Source organism: Pagrus pagrus (assembly GCF_965226575.1).
Source record: "Pagrus pagrus genome assembly, chromosome: 13".
Lineage (NCBI taxonomy): Eukaryota > Metazoa > Chordata > Actinopteri > Spariformes > Sparidae > Pagrus > Pagrus pagrus.
The window spans coordinates 5,465,311-5,483,941 of NC_140197.1; the positions used below are offsets into that span (position 1 = coordinate 5,465,311).

General features: G+C 42.8%; 1 protein-coding gene across 4 annotated transcripts in view; it reads left to right on the top strand.

Annotated features, from left to right (window-relative positions):
* The first annotated feature begins 2,359 nt into the window (after positions 1-2,359).
* LOC311268010 (syntaxin-binding protein 4) overlaps positions 2,360-18,631 on the top strand; it is an 82,136-nt gene continuing 65,864 nt past the window's right edge. For 2 of the 4 annotated variants that reach the window (XM_084371329.1, XM_084371330.1), the window contains exon 1: positions 2,360-2,679. In XM_084371329.1, coding sequence (XP_084227455.1) covers positions 2,633-2,679 — 47 coding nt within the window. In that variant the 5' untranslated portion in view covers positions 2,360-2,632. Of the gene's footprint in view, positions 2,680-10,074; positions 10,161-18,027; positions 18,123-18,631 lie in introns of those variants that run through there. The other 2 variants (XM_084371332.1, XM_084371331.1) reach the window with 2 other exon arrangements.

Sequence of the window (18,631 nt, forward strand, 5' to 3'; positions counted from 1 at the left end):
GCATCACGCCTGAAAGGGGAGTAAATTAGCGTGTTCACCTGAGTGGTGTGTTGACATTACAGATGAGCCAGGGGTAAGGGGTAATAGTCAGGTAATGCAGTTTTAAAGGCATGAATTAAGAGGTCTGCACACAGGGGTTGTTTTAACAGCTGTTAACTCCTGTAGCCAAAGCAAGCCAAAATCAACTGTTTTGAGCATGTAAAAATATAGTGTAAAAATGAAATAGTAGGAGAATAGCAGTATAATATGCGCTGACTCTTTGAGTAGCCCTCTTAAAGGCCTATATTTAGCACATCATGGTGCCATATGGATTTGTGTGTATTATCCTTTTGCCATAAGCTTATCATCTCTTCATCAATTGGCACTCTTCATAGAGTATGTGCTTGGCAGCCGTGGTGCATCACTACGGGGAATATGCAGAACCAATGTTAACAACAAGAATCAGACCTTCAGGGTATTCCACAGAAACAGACATGTTCCAGAGGCTGAAAGTGCCTCTGAGGTTTGCCAGGTATGTCTTCAACTGTTTCACAGTCAGTTAAACGTAGTTTACTGCCAAATATTTCTTGTGCCTGTATGCCAGGGAGTGTGATGCTACGCTGAGCTTGTTGTATTCTAGGAAATGTCCACATGAATTTAGCTTCATTGTTGGTTGGTTACTTGTGTTTGTATTATTCATGTATTGTAGATGGACCTATACATACATGGAGAGGTGTTGTACATAGACTCAGGCTGATGTTTAGATTGTTTGTGTAGTAAAGTTGACAGTGGCTTATATTTAATGTGTATATTCTGAATCTTTGAAATTCCCACTTTTACGGTTACAGTGTGCCGACTTTATTGCATTGAATGATGAAGAGTAAGAGTGTTCATTTGTCTTAGAAAAACATTTAGACCATATAACACAACTCCTCTGAAACCCAGGTTGATTAAATTCTTAACATTTTAGTCACACTTCACTATGTTAACAAAATACATTTTGCATCTCATTCACCCATTCATAAGATGCTAGCCTGCCTATTGGGAACAACTAAGGGTCCAGTGTCTTGCTCAATGTGGCAGAACACTTTTTATCACCTCCACCAAGGAGGTTGTGTTTTCACCCGTGTCTGTTTGCTGGTTGGTTTGTCAACAGGATTACATAAGAACTACTGAACAGATTCCCACGAAACTTGGATTGGAGGATGGGTCTCGGCCCAGAATAGACCCCATTAACTTTTGATTTTGATCCAGAAAAAAGAACGGATCCAGGAATATTTTTCTTGCTCTCTTTAACATTGTGAGATGGGGTGTTTCTCAGCATTTTTGTTATTTCTCAGGGAATAAGGCATGGATCCTGACGGAAAAAAATCAGGTGTATTTAGGTGGCTGGTATCTAAGTGGGTACAATTTGAAACAGATCCTGGATCTGGTGATCTTTAACTACAGTTAAGCAGTTATGGGTGGGTAAAATTTAGAGTGATACTGGGTTATCGAGTTTGATATTGGATTAGGCGTGATTGGACTGTTGGACTTGGTGTAGGTATGCACTAGTTTTCTTTCTACTTTCCTGTCCTGTTAACAATCACAAAACCCCTCAGTCTCAGATCTGTCTTGTGCTCCACTGAGGATACCAAGGTTGGAAACCTAAGTTGTTTCATGGAATTAATTTATGAGATTCATGGTAAATCCAGCAACTTTAAGGAACCACTATAAATCAAGAGAGGAGGAACATAATTACAAAACTGAGCCAAAATGAGCATAATAACGTTATCATCATCACACATTATTTTTTAAAAGAACTTGATTGACAATGAAAAATGACTATTAGTTGTAGCCTGAGAAGGAAGGAATGCAACACAGATGTTCAGAGGTTTGAACAGCAAATGACAACGCTAAGTAATGGATGTCAACTGAGGATTAAAATGCTGTTTCTAAATGGAGAGCGGGGCACTTGTGCATTAATGTGTTTAGGCATCTAAGCCCTCCTGCTCTGTTTGAATGTCTTTGGCTGTATAGTTGTCAGTGCTGTGGGATAGCAGAGGGAGTATTTTTTGTAAAAAAAATTTATATTCTATAATGTAATTTATCCATATGATTATATGTTAGAAAAACTCCAGATGCTAAATATTTAAAACATTAAGTTTACACTAAATTCAATGTCCAATAACCCCAACTCGTATTTTTTATAAGCTGGTGAAATATTTCACATAGCCTACTTATTGTTACTGAGGAGATATTCCAGTAATCAATGAGAATAATTCTTTAAAATGGACGGCTTTGCTGCAGATATCCTTTCCTTCTCATGCAACCTGAGCTCTGGTTTGAAGCACCAAATAAACTGTTTGTGGTGGAACAGAGAAAGATGACAGCTACTCTGAAAATGTGTGACGGATAAACCTTGCCAAGATAATTTCCTCCCTCGGTGCTTCCTGTGACCTTTTTTTTTTTTTTTTTAATGTTTTGGCGACTTTAGTTATGTAACAGATTAAATCTGAGGGTGAAGGTGGAGATGTTGGAGCGGACAGTCTGGTTAGCTGGAATTAGAGGCTGCCTGTCTGTGCAGACACACCAGCATGTGGCTGCTGGCTGAAGGCTGAAGGCTGGGCAAGCTCCGATCGACCGACCGTCCGACCTACTGGAGAATGTCAACATGCCAACCTTTTCAGTCATGTATAAAGGAGCTGTCATCATTAGCAGGTAACTAAAGAAACTAAAGGGAGGTGTCGGGTGGAGGTGTGTGTGGTCGGAACACTGCTCGACGCTGCCGCTTGCCTACTTTTGTGAAGTGTTGAGTGTGTGTTGTATCGTGGTGCTGGAGTGATGTTTACTGCCTGTGTTTGTAGGAGAACTGGAGCATGTACAGGTTACTGTATGAGGGGAAACAGCAGTGTTTCATTAAAGTAGGCTACCGTTACAGTTGGCGTGCTGAGCGGTGAACCAGTTAACGTGGCGCTGCCATTTATTGTGTTTGACCATAGCATGTTGACAGTAGAGGTGCTTTGTGTCCAAATGTATTTATTCTCGTGGATGTTCAGAGGAACATATTCTGTATCAACACGTAGGTAGAACAACCTGGTTAAAGCGTGCGTGCGTGTTTTCTGCTTTTATTTTGGTGAGTGACCCACAGGACAGGACAGACCTCTCCATCTGTCGTCTGTGTCGCTCGTGCGCCGCGCGCAACGAATGATTGTTGTCTTTGGTCTGCCTTCGCAACAACGGCCGTGCAAACGTAGCCTACATTTGATTTATACTGTTTCTTAAAAAAGTTTAACGATGTCATTCATGTAGGCTGCAGATGAGTGGCTGTGATGGAGAATTAAGCGGATGAACATCATGTGAATCCATATCAGGGGTCAGGCTTCTGCATGCTTTCAGTGATTTCCCACTGATTAGTGATCTCCCAGTGACCAAACACAGCTACAGGCTACTGAGCCATCAGCACGCCTCCCTAGCTTCTCTCCTCCTGTCATATTTTAGAAGGCTCAAATGTTCAGTTTGGATGCTGAACCTGTAAAACTGTCTATCAGCACTTGTTTAAACTGAGGCTTTGTAATTATCAAGACTGCAACTAATAATTATTTTCATCATTGATGATCCTGCTGTTTATTTTCTCGATTAAAGGTGCACTCTGTAGTTTTGTAATATTTATGAGAAGAGAAAGATCTTCATTGAGTGCTTCTTGACTGAATAGACTGAATAAACAAACTGACCTTAAAGGACAACACAATTTATACTGTTTTACTTTGTTTATATGTGGCGGACCCTGCCACCTTTCTAGCTTCAAACAGTGTTTTGGGACATTATTTTCCTCTCAGAACAGCTTGTTTATTCACTTATAGAAAAAATACATGTCTGAGTTTGTATTATTACCTCATTAATATTGTAAATATTAAAATTCAGACTTTAAATTCCTTATCGAAAACTACACAGTGCCCCTTTGATATTAGGTCTGTAAAACAATAAGATATTTCACAGTTTGAAAACATAATGCAAGAGGATAAAAAGTAGATAATTTGAGGAGCTGGAGCCATGAAATGTTTGATAGTTTTGCTTGATATTTGACTTAAAGGGTAAATTCACCCAAAAATTTAATTCAGTCATCATCTCCTCCCTCCAAGCTGATGGAAAGTCAGGTGAAGTTTCATAGTCCACAAAACATTTCTGGAGCTTCACAGCAAAACAGCGTTGCAGCATTCTCCTAAACAACTGAAGTATCTGGAGACTTGTTTTAAGACATTAGAAAAACTGCAAAAAAACAAACATCAACTGGCTGCATACAGCTCGCCCATCATAATCCAAGTCTCCAGAAACCCAGAGAGCCCAGATTGATTATAGAAGAAGTTATTTATATCGTATATCTTCACTCTAGCCACTAAGCTAAAAGCATTAGCAGACGCACCATCTGAAATGGGTGCACGAGCTCAACCACGTGTTGAGGATGTAAATAACATCTTTACAAAATCAATTTGGGGTTTTCAGGGCTTCTGGAGACTTGGATTACACTGGACGAGCTGTATGGAGCCATTTGATGTTTCTTCAGCTGTTTTTTATGTTTAAAAACAAGTCCCTAGCTACTTCAGTCGTTTAAGAGAATACTGCCTCCCTGTTTTGCTGTGAAGCTCCAGAAATGTTTGTGGATTAAGAAAAATCCCTAAGAAAAACTTTCCATTGGCATGGAGGGGAGTAGATAATGACTGACCATTAATGTTTTTGGGTGAACTTATCCGTTAAAATCATGAATGGTCTGTCAAAATAAGAGAGTTATGGATAACATTATTTTCTTCCAGATACCAAATCTGAAACCTGAACTCTGGATTGCCGGTTGCTATGAAGTACAAATTGGATACCAGTGCATTAACAAATGTAAAAATAGTAGTGTTATTATTATTATTATTGCTATTATTATTTTTAACAGCTATGTATTAGTTACTAACCTTGTGTGGATGTTCTGTTATGGATGTGCTTAAGGTTATATAGGTGCAGGTGTACAAATGTTATACAAATGCAGGTGTACAGGACACTGCTGTGTAGTAGCAAGGTCCCTTGTCTAATAAATAAATTACGTGGTTTCAGACCGGTGAATAGATTTGTGTGCTTGCCATATTGATTCCCGCATTTTAGGCAGTATCAGATGCTATATTGATTTTAGATCAACCCTTATCAAATGGCTAATCATTGCTCTAATAATTATGTTAATGTTGAGCCAGAACCAACACAACAAGCTGCCAGGGACACATGATTTTAGCTCACACAATATGAACATGCAATGCTCAACATTTTCCATTTAATTATTTTCAAAAACTTGATTCAGTCGTTTTAAGTGTGAATTTTGACCCTTCATGGAATCTAAACAAACTTTTAAAAAATAATTAGGGGGAAATTTAAATAAATCTGGGATCATCTTTGCAATGAAAGCAAATTTAGACAACTGCATATTGTGGTGATAGAGCAGCAAGCAATAGCACTAGCAATTTAGTCTACATTGGTGACATAAATATTTCTGCCTGAGTCACATAAGTAGATTTTCCTTTGCAATGGTGGTTGTTCAACAATGAAGACTCCCATGACCCCACACTGCGTATGTCTTTTTGTTTTGATTTAGAGACCTTTTGTGGCAGAAATGAAACATTGTGTGTTTAGTTTAGTTTGTGTAGTAACAAATCAAAAATGGAACCAAAAATTAAATAAAACACTTGAAGATGTTCTGAAAATGGTGATCGCCAATGAAAGGTATGACACTTAGGTAACATGCACATGAATTGAGAGAATCTCCTAGGGTTGTGTGTTTACAGGTCATCAGTAGTATATGAATAGTCCTCCACACTTCTTACTGTCTTCAGATTTTATGAATAGTACATTCTGCTGTTGTATCTGGCTCCATTTTAAATTCACTGGGTCTACAATTAGCCTCATTGTTTCACTGACAGCAGTGGGGGTGCCCTGTTGTTACTGATGAGCCCTCTGCAGCTGAAATATTGATAATGCTTCTTGTCATTCGGGTGGCAACCAGACAGGGAACTGTTCTCATTTCTAAGGTGGGAATGGTTGAATGGAATGGATATTTCCAAAATATGACCACCACAATCTCTTAATTTTACCAACAAAGTGTTGCTCATAATATTTGCAGGCAAACAACAGAATCAAGTGTGAACTGGTTTGTCTTGGTAATCTCCAGTGTTGTACACCACCTTCTGTTGTGTATAGTTTGAGCAAATGGATGGTCTTGGATTAGGAATAAGGAATATTGGGCAAAACCAGAGTGGGCACTTCTTGTGCTGCACTGTTATGTAATGCTCCAATAATTTCTGCCAACCTCATCTTCAAGAGATTACCCACAGTACAGTGTGTGAGAGCACTGTCCAAGAAGATTTTAAGTGACTTAAATTTGTCATTTTATTCCAGTTCACTTAACTGTTGCCCATTTCCTGTGGCTTATTTTCTATACCTTTATCCAGAACACTAAAGCAGAAATCAAAGAAAAGTTCACCTCTGAAATTATTCACTTCTACAATTCATCATATCAGACTATCCATCAATGTTAAATTCAAATATAAATCCCTTAAAACATCTTAAAATGTATGAATCTGTAAATCCTTAAAATTAAAGATTCATTTAAAAAATGGTGCCCCCGTCAGTAGGGTGACATTGTTTGTCAGTGCCTGCCAAATTGTGACCCCGTCACTGATCAGTCATGTAGTGCGCAAACTAGGCCTGCACGATATGAGGAAAATCTGCGATGTGCAATATTCAATATTGCGATGACGATATAACTTGCGATAAATAAACAAATATTGAAGTTTGAATATTATTAACTATACAGTTAATAATAGTGTTTCTGCATTAATATGTACACTGCTAACATAGAACCGAAACATTGAATAGCCAATGCCCACTGAATAAAGAATTAAATAAATTATTTTGAACATGCTTTTATTGAACAAACTGCACATGAATACCCAACCAATTAAGCAGAACATTAATTTAAATAAGACATTATAACTATATGAAATTAAAGTTTAATTCCCCCTGCTCCCTTTAAACTATTTTCTTGTAAACTCAAAACATCTCTTACCATGCAGAGTTGAAATAAATAAAAAAAATCCAGGGGGAAACAACTTAAATAATTAAATAAATATAAATTAAACATGGCACTTTAAATTAACTGTAATGTCTCTCATCACAATCATCAAGGCCCTCGACTCTGCCTAACAAGGTGCAGAGATCTGTAGAGGGACAAAACCGAAATAGAGTAGGGCCAGCCCACTAAATTAAGAGAAAATGAAATCAGGAAAAAATATCTACCCTTTAGGTCAAGTTACAACGTAAGTTATTCCCTTAACACAAGTTCTTGGCCAAGAAAACCAGCATGTTAACTTTCTTAGGTTTCAGACATGTACATTGACATGTCACCACATTCCCTGATGTGCTGAAGGTGTGCTGAAGATGTGCTGATGTGCTTACACAGTACCTGTCTTTGTAACACGTTGTAACAGTCAGTTATTTAATGCAGCGCCACTAGGTGGCGCCTCCTTTTGTTTAATGGGTAATGTAACCTGTACGATGAAGAAGAGCAGGTGTACTTCCGCTCCTCATGAGAAAGGATACCGCTAACAGAGCAAAGACTTCCCATTTTATTTTGCCTTTATTTTGTAAAGTGTTGGTAGAAGAAATAAATAAATAAATAAATGCATAAATAAATGTATAAATAAATGCTGAAATAAATACATAAATAAATGTGTAAATAAATACAGGAATAAATAAATAAATGCATAAATAAATAAATGTATAAATAAATAAATGCTGAAATAAATAAATGCTGAAATAAATGAATAAATAAATAAATGCATAAATAAATGTATAAATAAATAAATAAAAGAATAAATGCTTTATATTTATTTCTACATTTCTGTTCACCTACATTTATTTATTTCCGTATTTCTGTGTCCATATGTTAATGAAGTAGGAGGTCCTAACCTGAGTCAACAGCATGATTGGTTACAGGAGTGTGCTCGATTCGGGTCGACTACTTCTGCCTTACTAGCGGCGCTGATGTTGTTGGCTAACAGCCCGCACGCTCAGCTAACCCTTAGCTGCAGTTCTGGTTTAGTAATGGCATTTTTTGTACGAGCGATTGCGAATGAATTACGATCATTAGCGAACGATTTAGAGAACCATGCAACCAACGACTATGGTTTCGTCTGGATAGATTGATGGATGACTTGGCTCAGCTCAACACCGATATGGATGTGCAAACTGAGCTAGCAGTGTTAGACGGTCTGGAAGAAGTCGGCCGCCAACTTTACATCCTGTCAGAGACAGAAGAAGGGACCCTTGGACGTCCTCTATCCCACCGTGATAGCATAGACTACGAGCTACAAGGACCAAAACCCCGATTTTTACAAAAATAAGCCGTCCTCCGAGCTGGACGGAGAACATTGATCGCTATGCACAACCAGCAGCTGGGCGAGTGTGCAGGGACCGTCTGCAAATTGCAATACAAGAGCAAGACGCTGCAAACAAAAATCAATAACTCCACTGTTATACAGTATTGAGACTCCAAAACCACTACACACACCAAGAGTCTCCTCATGGTCATACTACAACAGCTGTTTTGGATAAATGTGCCTTTTGCATAATTTTGGTGATTTTTTATTGGTATTAATCATTAATATCTACCAATATTAATCTATAGCTTCACTGTTATACAGTATTGAGACTCCAAAATCACTACACACACCAAATGTCTCCTCATGGTCATACTACAACAGCTGTTTTTATTTTTGTATTTTTGGTCCTTGTAGCTCGTAGTCTATGCTATCACGGTGGGATAGAGGACGTCCAAGGGTCCCTTCTTCTGTCTCTGACAGGATGTAAAGTTGGCGGCCGACTTCTTCCAGACAGTCTAACACTGCTAGCTCAGTTTGCACACACATCCATATCGGTGTTGAGCTGAGCCAAGTCATCCATCAATCTATCCAGACGAAACCATGGTCGTTGGTTGCATGGTTCTCTAAATCGTTCGCTAATGATCGTAATTCATTCGCAATCGCTCGTACAAAAAATGCCATTACTAAACCAGAACTGCAGCTAAGGGTTAGCTGAGCGGGCGGGCTGGTAGCCAACAACATCAGCGCCGCTAGTAAGGCAGAAGTAGTCGACCCGAATCGAGCACACTCCTGTAACCAATCATGCTGTTGACTGAGGTTAGGACCTCCTACTTCATTAACATATGGACACAGAAATACAGAAATAAATAAATGTAGGTGAACAGAAATGTAGAAATAAATATAAAGCATTTATTCTTTTATTTATTTATTTATACATTTATTTCAGCATTTATTTATTTCAGCATTTATTTATTTATTCCTGTATTTATTTATACATTTATTTATTTATTTATTTATTTATTTATGTATTTATTTATTTATTTCAGCATTTATTTATACATTTATTTATGCATTTATTTATTTATTTATACATTTATTTATGCATTTATTTATTTATTTATTTATTTATACTTAAGTCATGTTTAGTCCTCCATATTAGTTTGCATGTATGCCTGTAACATTAGTGCCTTGGAGACCTGGCATGGTACGGTCGGTGTTATGAATTAAAGTGCCGTGCGGAAACCCCCACATGTTGCCTGCCTTCTCTTGAGTAACCGGAGCTACCCGCACTAAAGTGGACCATCACCTTCCCCTTCACCAGCCCACGTTACAACGTCGTCTCTCCTGAATCCAAAATAACTCCATATAGCAGAAGTGCTGTTCTTCGTCGACCATTTTCATCGCTTTTCTCTCCTCCCTCAGCCATCATAACCTGGCAATCACCACCAAACTGATGCCGATTGATTTTGTCAGGGTAGCTAACGGCTAGCTGGGGCTTCATCTGATCGGCCCTTGTATCCAGGGCTCCGTCTGATAGGCTAAACTGTTGAGTTGAGCTGCAGGCCACGCCCATCTCTGCCTGAGTGCATCAGGTTTGGGTGTGTCTCCAAGCTGAAGGCAGCTGATTGAGGGCACCAGGTGAAGACGATCTGGAAATCAGGGAGTTTGGAGGCACTCACTCACAGGACAATGAGGCGTGAGCAGTGTGTGAGAGAAATGGTTGGAGAGTCTGGATTTGGGAAAAGGAGACTGCAGGATTAAAGCTTGGTTCAAACAAGGAAGAAGGAGCCGGTGAGCTTTCAGTCAAGTGTCTGTGCTGCTTGCATTGGGGTTGTGGGCTGTGAACTAATTATGTGATGAAATTCAGGTTAAAATGTAAGTATTGAATAAGTTATGTGATTAAAATGCACGTTAAAATGGTATATAGTTAATATCATGTGGGTTGAAAGCACAGTTAATAAGGTGGTGTATTTTTAAAAAGTATTCAAGTAATTTGATAAAGAATGATGTGTGTATTTACGGGAGTTAAAAGCTGTCAAAGTTTGTAAGGTTAAAATCATCATTAGATAGTGCTTTAAAATGTATTTAATTTATTTGGGGGGTTTAAGTATGGGTAGTTTCCACTTATTTTCAAGATTGATTTCTAGGACCTTTAAAAATTAAGTAGTTGATTTTGGGTTATGTTGACTGATTATTGATTCTTGGGTTACATTTTTCTTGACCTTCTGTTTGTGTTTAAGGTTTTTCACCTATTATTGGCCTTGGTAACTTTCAAATAAAAGAAAGAAAAGAAAGAAAGCTGAATCTTGGTCATTGAGTGAATTCCAGTCCAATCTTCTGAAGCAAGCTGCCTTTTCAAGTGGGGGAAGCTGCAGTTTAAACCTCACAAGAGTGAGGGCCACTTGACAGTGAAAAAACGATGTTGTGAAGACTGGAGAGGGGAATCCTGAACAGCAACTGGCCAGGCCTGGAAGTCCATAGGCCTGGTAACACACTGGACATCACCTTTCCCAATCCTGCTGGAAAAGAAGATGGCTGACTTAAAGTCACTGGAGCAGCTTAAAGCCAATAGGACATCTGCGAAGCGGCAATTGTCCGGATGCACACCATAATGCCTGAAGAGGAGCTCAAAGACTGTTTCAAAAAGCTCATAATTGAGGCCAACAAAGTCATGGAAGCCAATGATGATGTGGAGGCCCAGTATCTTGCAGAGGTGGAGCTGGATGCAGATTCTGACAAAGTTCCTGGGTTGAGTGAGCAGCAAAAGGCCGATACTGGGAAAGCGGCAGGCGAGTGTGAGATGAAACTGAAAGAGCTGAAGGACCTCATTCAAAAGACACTCTGGGCCAACTTCGGAGAGGAGGAACTGACGATGGCGGTAAAGGCTGCAGAGGAGAAAGTAAAGAGTGTGATTTCCTTTGAACCTTGCGGAAATAAAGAGGCCTTTGACTTCATGTTCGACTATATGGAAAGACTGGTTAAGAGGGCGAAGGAGCTGCACACACAGTGGAAGTGTTGGGGCCCCTCCAGCCGAGCAGAAAGACTTCCAGCTGTGTGTACGAGGGCTTGAGCAGATCGTTCCCGAGTTGATGTCCAGAAAAGCAGAATTCATTGAAGCAAAAGCTAAAAAAGACGCCAAAAGAGTTGTGAGTGCAGCTCCCATCAGCTACCCAACATCAGCCATTAGACTGAAGCCAACCTCCCTCCCCAAGTTTACTGGCATCAGGCGAGACTTTCATTGCTGGAAAAGAGACTGGGAGGCCCTTCAGAGGCAAGGAGAACCCACTGGGTCAAGAGAAGTCAAAAAGTTCCAGCTTCTTGACAGTTTGGATGATAAAATAATGAGAGATCTTCGATTAATGACCTATAACACAGCAGGTGACATCTTTCGGGTCCTGGAGAACCGGTTTGGAAGCCAAACTGCGATCGCCATCGAAATAGTTGAGGAGCTCCAGAGACTTCCAGCTGTCACAAGTCACCAGCCCAAGAAAGTTGAGCTCATTCAAGCTGTTGAGAAAGCCCTTGAAGACTTGAGTGACCTTGGTGACACTGGTGCTGTAAAGAACCCTCTGGTGACAAAGTCAATAGAAAGCAAGCTTTCTGATGCATTGAAGAAACAATGGCTTCTCTATGCAGCTGAGAGAAGCAGTGCTGATCCAGAGAAACGCTTTGACAGTCTTCTGACCTTCCTTAAGAGTCAGGAGAGGATCTATGAGCAGCTGGACCAACTGAGGTATAAAGAGCCACCAAGGAAGGAAATCCGACCTGAGCAAAGGCAAGCCAGAACCAGAGCCTCAAACCAGTCAAGTAACCATCTCTCAGGATGTATCGTCTGTGGGGACATTAAGCATCAGAAAAAGCTGTACTTCTGCAGAAAGTTCTGTGTGCTCAAGCTCACAGAGAAGAAGGATGCAGTGCGAAAACTGGGAGCCTGCTGGAAATGTCTGGAGGTCCATGATGATGAGAATCACTGCAAAACTTCATTCCTGTGCAAAAATCCTGAGTGTGAGGATAAGAGAGCCGCAGACCACCACTACTATCTGTGTCCCAATGCTGAAGCATCCAGAGGCAGCACGGCCCAGAGGAGGAGCAAAGGCAGCACAGTGGGAGGTGGCAACAAGAAGAATTACACAGAGGCCCAGGAAGAATTCTTCAGAAAGCTCTCACCTGAATTAGCCCAACAATGCTGGGACGCATTCTGCAACACAGCAGCAAGCACCTCCCATGTCGCAAAGAGTCACTCAAGTCTTCTGGCAGAGAGCGGCCTAGCGGAGTGGCCTGTCATCATGATGCTTTAAGAGGTAACAGCCAATGCTTGGCAGAAAATTGGGACCCTGATTGACCTAGCTTCTGACACCCATTATTTCACCCATGAGGCAGCAGATCGGCTCAATCTCAGAAGCAAAGACATCACGCTTGTGGTCCATGGTGTAGGAGGCATGAAAATCTTCGTCAAAACAAAGCGGTACCTCCTGAAAATCCATATTAACACCCCAAGAGGCACTCTCAGGTCCCACCAGCTGGTTTGCTACGGTTTGGAGAGCATTGCAGATATCCACAGAGTGTCAGCCAAAAAACTGCAGGAGTTCTTCCCAGACATCCCGCTCAGCGACCTGGCAAGGCCAAGAGAGATCCAGCTCCTTGTAAGTCACAAGGAGGGTCAGCTGGCTCCGCAGAAAATCTGCACGGTGGGGGACCAATGGGAAAGACAGTTGCCGGCTCCCATCCTGGGCTGTTTGAGGAGGTTACTGTATCAGCCCACACGTCGAGGACGCACTTCGCAAGGTCTATGAGAACTGCTGCTGTGAAGTATGGAGAACACACCTGCGTAGTCCCCATTTATCCCCCACAAAACCAGCAAGCCCCAATTGCTGCCCAACCTCAGCAATCCAGTTGTGCTGCTACTGCATCCAACTTCCTCGACTGGTGGAAATGGGTAAGCATCGGTGCTGGCTGTGTCCCGAGATGTGGGGGCTGTCGGTGTGGAAACTGTCAGCCAGGCGGCAAAGAAATGATCCTCGCTGAAGAAAGAGAGCTGGAGGTGGTAAAGAGTGGGCTCAGTGAGAGGCCTCACTGGCATACCAAGTACCGTGGGTGGAAGATCCAGCCACATTACCAAACAACAGGAGTGCAGTTGAGGCCACATTCTTGAGGACTGAGAGGCAGCTGGCCAGAGAGCCAGAGTGGAAGGCCGCCTATGCTGCTCAAGTTCACGAGATGGTCGAGCGCCGGGCTGCAATGAAGTTGACCAAAGACGTAATCAATCCATGCTGTGCTTCTTAAGTTCCGGAGGGGAGGGTTTGCTGCTCTGGGAGACATAAAAAAAATGTACAATTCAGTGTGGCTGGAAGATCAAGAGGTGCATTTGCATAGGTTCCTGTGGCTTGACTCTGAGGAGGAGGAGCTGGGTGAATATGCAGTCACGAGAGTTAACATTGGAGACAAGCCAGCAGGTTGTATCGCTCAACCTGCCATGAGAGAGACAGCTAATCTCCCCCAGTTCAGCCACCTTGAGGAAGAGCGCCGAGTGCTACAAGAAGACAGCTACGTCGATGACCTCTTGACCTCCCATGACAACTTGGATCAACTTAGTCATCACAGAAATAAGGAGCAGATCCTGAAAGCAGGAGGGTTCGAGTTGAAGCCGTGGGTATTCTCTGGTCAAAGTAGGAGGGAGTTTTCTGGAAAACAGGAACAGGTGGCTACTCCAAGGACTGTGATTCTGCCAAATCAGCTCAAAGAGGAGGACAACAAAGCTCTTGGCCTCTGCTACACCCTGGAAGATGACAAGCTTCATGTCATGGTTGGGATAAACTTCTCAAAAAGAAAGAGGAAAATGAAACTTGGACAAGACCTTCGACTGGAGCAGGTGAGAGCTCAGACGCCAGACCCACTGACACGACGAGAGTTACTCAGCCAAGTTTCTGGGCTGTATGACCCAATTGGTCTGACGACGCCTGTAAAGCAAAAAGGGGCCATTTTGGTTCGGAGAGCATTTCAGGAGGCCAAACCCAAGTGTAGTACCATCAAAGACACTTGGGACCTTGCGCTATCAGGAAAGCTCAGAGAAGATGCCATCAGCCTCTTTGAAGAATACGCTCAGCTGAGCAAGGTCAAGTTTCATAGAGCCCTGACACCAGCGGGCGCGCCGGCTGAACCTGATGCAATCACCTTTTTCGATGGCAGCGAGAATGCTTATGGTGCCGTCCTGTATCTGCGGTGGGCCTGTGACCAAGATTCTACGGTGAGGCTGGTGGAGTCTAAAGCTAAGCTGACTCCCTTGGACCACAAGGGGGAAGCAGTCAAGGCAGAGATTTCAAATCAAATCAAATCAAATCAAATTTTATTTGTATAGCCCAAATTCACAAATCACAGTTTGCCTCAGAGGGCTTTACAATCTGTACAGAGACGACACCCTCTGTCCTTCGACCCTCGATTCGAGTGAGGAAAAACTTGCCCCAAAAAAAAGGCCCTTTTAACAGGGAAAAAAAATGCGGTAATGTGGATCAGTGTTCGCCACCCAAGTATTTTGAGCAACATGGCCGAATTCAAGTCGAACAGTGGTACCACATTGTTGACAGCCAAACAGTCCTTGGTGCAATTCAACGTGAGAGCTATGGCTTCCAGACCTTCTTCGCCAACAGGATTGGAGAAATCCAAAGCACGCAACTTCAGGATTGGTGGTGGATCCCTGGACCACTGAACATTGCGGATATTATCACTCGTGGGGCTAGTCCAAGAGATTTGGATGGAAATTCACCATGGCGGCAAGGACCAAAGTTCCTGAGTCTACCAGCTGATGAGTAGCCAATTAAGTCCGCAAAGGATGTATCAGCAACTGCCAGATCTGGAGTGTTGGAGGCCACCTGCCGGTGCTGCTGTCCGAGGCCTGGTGGATGAAGGACGGTTCAGCAGCCTGACTTGCCTGGTTAAGACGGTCGCCAAGGTCTGGAGGGCAGCAAAGTACTTTGCAGCTCAAAGTAGGATCTTGGGAACTCCAAAGTGGGAGGCAGTTTCATCAGCCGGGGTCATCACTGCAACAGAGCACCAAGATGCTTTAAGAGACCTTTTTCTTGCTGCACAAGAGGGCATGACCTTTCCAACCACCACAATAGACCGGCTGGAAGTCTGCAAAGAGGAAGGAACTGGGCTATTGGTTTGTGGTGGGAGAGTCCAGGCTTTTAAAGAAGACAAAGTTGGTGTTCCCCTTTTACCTTACAGCACCTGGGTCTCAACATTGGCCGCGTTTCCCAGATTCGATCGTTCTTAAGGACTTAAGAAGGCTCTTAAGAAGGGTTCGGCTAAGAAGGAGCGCTAAGATACGGGTGTTTCCCAGATGCGTTCTTAACTGCCTTCTGAGGAGAACCTTAAGATCAAGCCAAAGAAGCTTCTTAAGAAGCTCTTAGTGGGAGCTGTCCACCGCGGTGCTGCTGTGCTGAATCAATCGATGCCAGGCAAATCGATCACCCACGTGTGTGTGTGTGTGTGTGTGTGTGTGTGTGTGTGTGTGTGTGTGTGTGTGTGTGTGTGTGTGTGTGTGTGTGTGTGTGTGTGTGTGTGTGTGTGTGTGTGTGTGTGTGTGTGTGTGTGTGTGTGTGTGTGTGTGTGTGTGTGTGTGTGTGTGTGTGTGTGTGCGCGCGCGCGCGCCGTCAGACCGGGCTGTCCAGGCAAAGAGATCCAACGGCCGTTGGATCTCCGCACGGGGCAGCCGGTACTTTGCCTGGACAGCCCGGTCTGACAGCACGTCCAGTGGGGAGAAGTGCTGACGCACGTATGCATTTATGTAAACTGTCTGGCTTCGCGCACGGCGAAGCCAGGCGACGCTGTTGGTTCGCAGCGAGAATGTGCTGTATTGCAGCCATGGTTTCTCACACGCGCGGACTTTGGCAATGCAGAGTAGCAGGTGAAGCCTCTCTGGATGAGGTTCAGCTGAGTTTAATACATCTGTTCCCTTGATATCTGTGAAATGCCACAGGGTTGTTGTTTTTTTTATGTGTAGTACTATAAACTCATATATGCAGATGTTGCGGAAAACTTAAACGTGTAATTCAATAAAAAGGTTTTTTTTCATCTACCATTTTCTTATTTTTTTTTCTTGCGCCAGTGGTCCGCAGCTATGAGCGCATTTCAACACTGAGCATTGTTTTATTATTTCGCAAAGTGGAGGATATAAATTTCCCTGACGCGCTCGATCACTGAGCATTCGGTCACTAAGAAGGCTGTTAAGAGTGGGTCAGCTCGATCTTACATTTCCTTCTTAGTGAAAGATCTTCTTAAGCTAAGAGCGACTCTGGGAAACACATCCTTCTTTCACAGCGTTCTTAAGAGCGCTCCTAAGAAGATCTTAGCACTTAAGAGCTTCTTAACGAATCTGGGAAACGCGGCCATTGTTGGTTCGTGAAGCTCACAGCAAGGGTCACGAGGGAGTGGCTGCGACACTACTGAAGGTGAGAAAGAGAGCATGGGTCATCAAGGGACGAATAATTGCTCCAAAAGTCATTGAAAACTGTGATCTGCAAGAAAGCCAGAGCTAGAAGATGTCAGCAAGTGATGGGTGATCTGCCTCAAGAGAGAACTAGGCCGGCAGCCCCATTTGAGTTCACAGTAGTTGACCTGTTTGGACCGTATCAGGTCAAAGATGATGTGAGGAAGAGAGTCACAATGAAGGTGTGGGGAGTCATATTCTGCTGTATGGCCAGTAGAGCAATCCACACAGGGCTGGCCAACACCATGTCGACTGAAAGCTTTCTGATGGCTTATCAGAGGTTCACAGCAGTTCAAGGGCATCCTAAGAAGATTTTGTCTGATCCAGGGACCAATTTTGTCGGTGCCAAACCTGTTTTGGAGGAGTTGTATCAGTTTCTGGATAGCCTGGATAGGTCTGCTGTAGAGGAGACTTCCCATTGATGCCAGGGTGCAGAGCCATGAAGACACTGTGCAGTACGTCACACCCAATACACTCCTGTTGGGACGAGCATCATCGAGTGGTGACTGGAAAACATTTGACTTCACAAGCTATCCCTAAAGGGGCTTCAGGAAATGCAGCACCAGGTCAACAAATTCTGGGGTTCCTGGAGCCAACTTGCCATTCCCAATCTCTTTGTGAGGAGTAAGTGGCACACCACACAGAGGAATGTTGCAGTTGGAGATATTGTTTGGTTGTGCAACCAGAATGCATTGAGGGGCCACTTTAAGCTGGGGAGAGTCATCAGTGTCAACCCAGACTCCAGAGGCATTGTGCTGGATGTGAATGTCAGAGTTGTGGCAAGCTCCTGCATCCCTGAGGTGAGGCCTGCAACATCAGCATCCAAGCATCCTGCAGCCAAGCATCCTGCCTCCAGCATCCGGAGGGACTTTCAGTCCACGATTCTTCACCGGGACATCCAACGATTGGTGGTTCTGCTGCCAGTTGAGGAGCAGGCAGGAAGCCCAGGAGGGAAGCCCTGACCATAAGTTTATTGTGTGCGATCTTTCCAGCAGTTCCCATGGAAAGATCGAGTGGGAGGTGTTGAGTTGAGCTGCAGGCCACGTCCATCTCTGCCTGAGTGCATCAGGTTTGGGTGTGTCTCCAAGCTGAAGGCAGCTGATTGAGGGCACCAGGTGAAGATGATCTGGAAATCAGGGGGTTTAGAGGCACTCACTCACAGGACAATGAGGTGTGAGCAGTGTGTGAGAGAAATGGTTGGAGAGTCTGGACTTTGGAAAAGGAGACTGGAGGACTAAAACTTGGTTCAAAGAAGGAAGAAGGAGCCGGTGAGCTTTCAGTAAAGTATCTGTGCTGCTTGCATTGGGGTTGTGGGCTGTGAACTAATTATGTGGTGAAATTCAGGTTAAAATGTAAAGTATTGAATAAGTTATGTGATTTAAAGTGCAAGTTAAAATGGTATATAGTTAATATCATGTGGGTTGACAGCACAGTTAAGGAGGTGGTGTATTTTTAAAAAGTATTCAACCTAAAAGTAATATGTACCTTTTGCCCTTTTACTCCGCACTGTTGTGCCAAAAAGTAATGTCAAGAGGATTATAACTTGTGACACTCAGATGCAATATGCTGGTCATACTGTATACAGCATATAATCTTTGTAGAATATTTTGTATACAAGAAATAAGAATAATCAACTGCTTTACACTGTTGAGTGTGCTTCTGCAGTGTGACAGACTCAAAACCTAGTTAGAATTTGTAGTCCGGATTTGGTAGACAGCTTGTGGTTTGCTCTTGACCTAGTCCAACATACAGTAGATTTGGCAGTTGCACAAACATA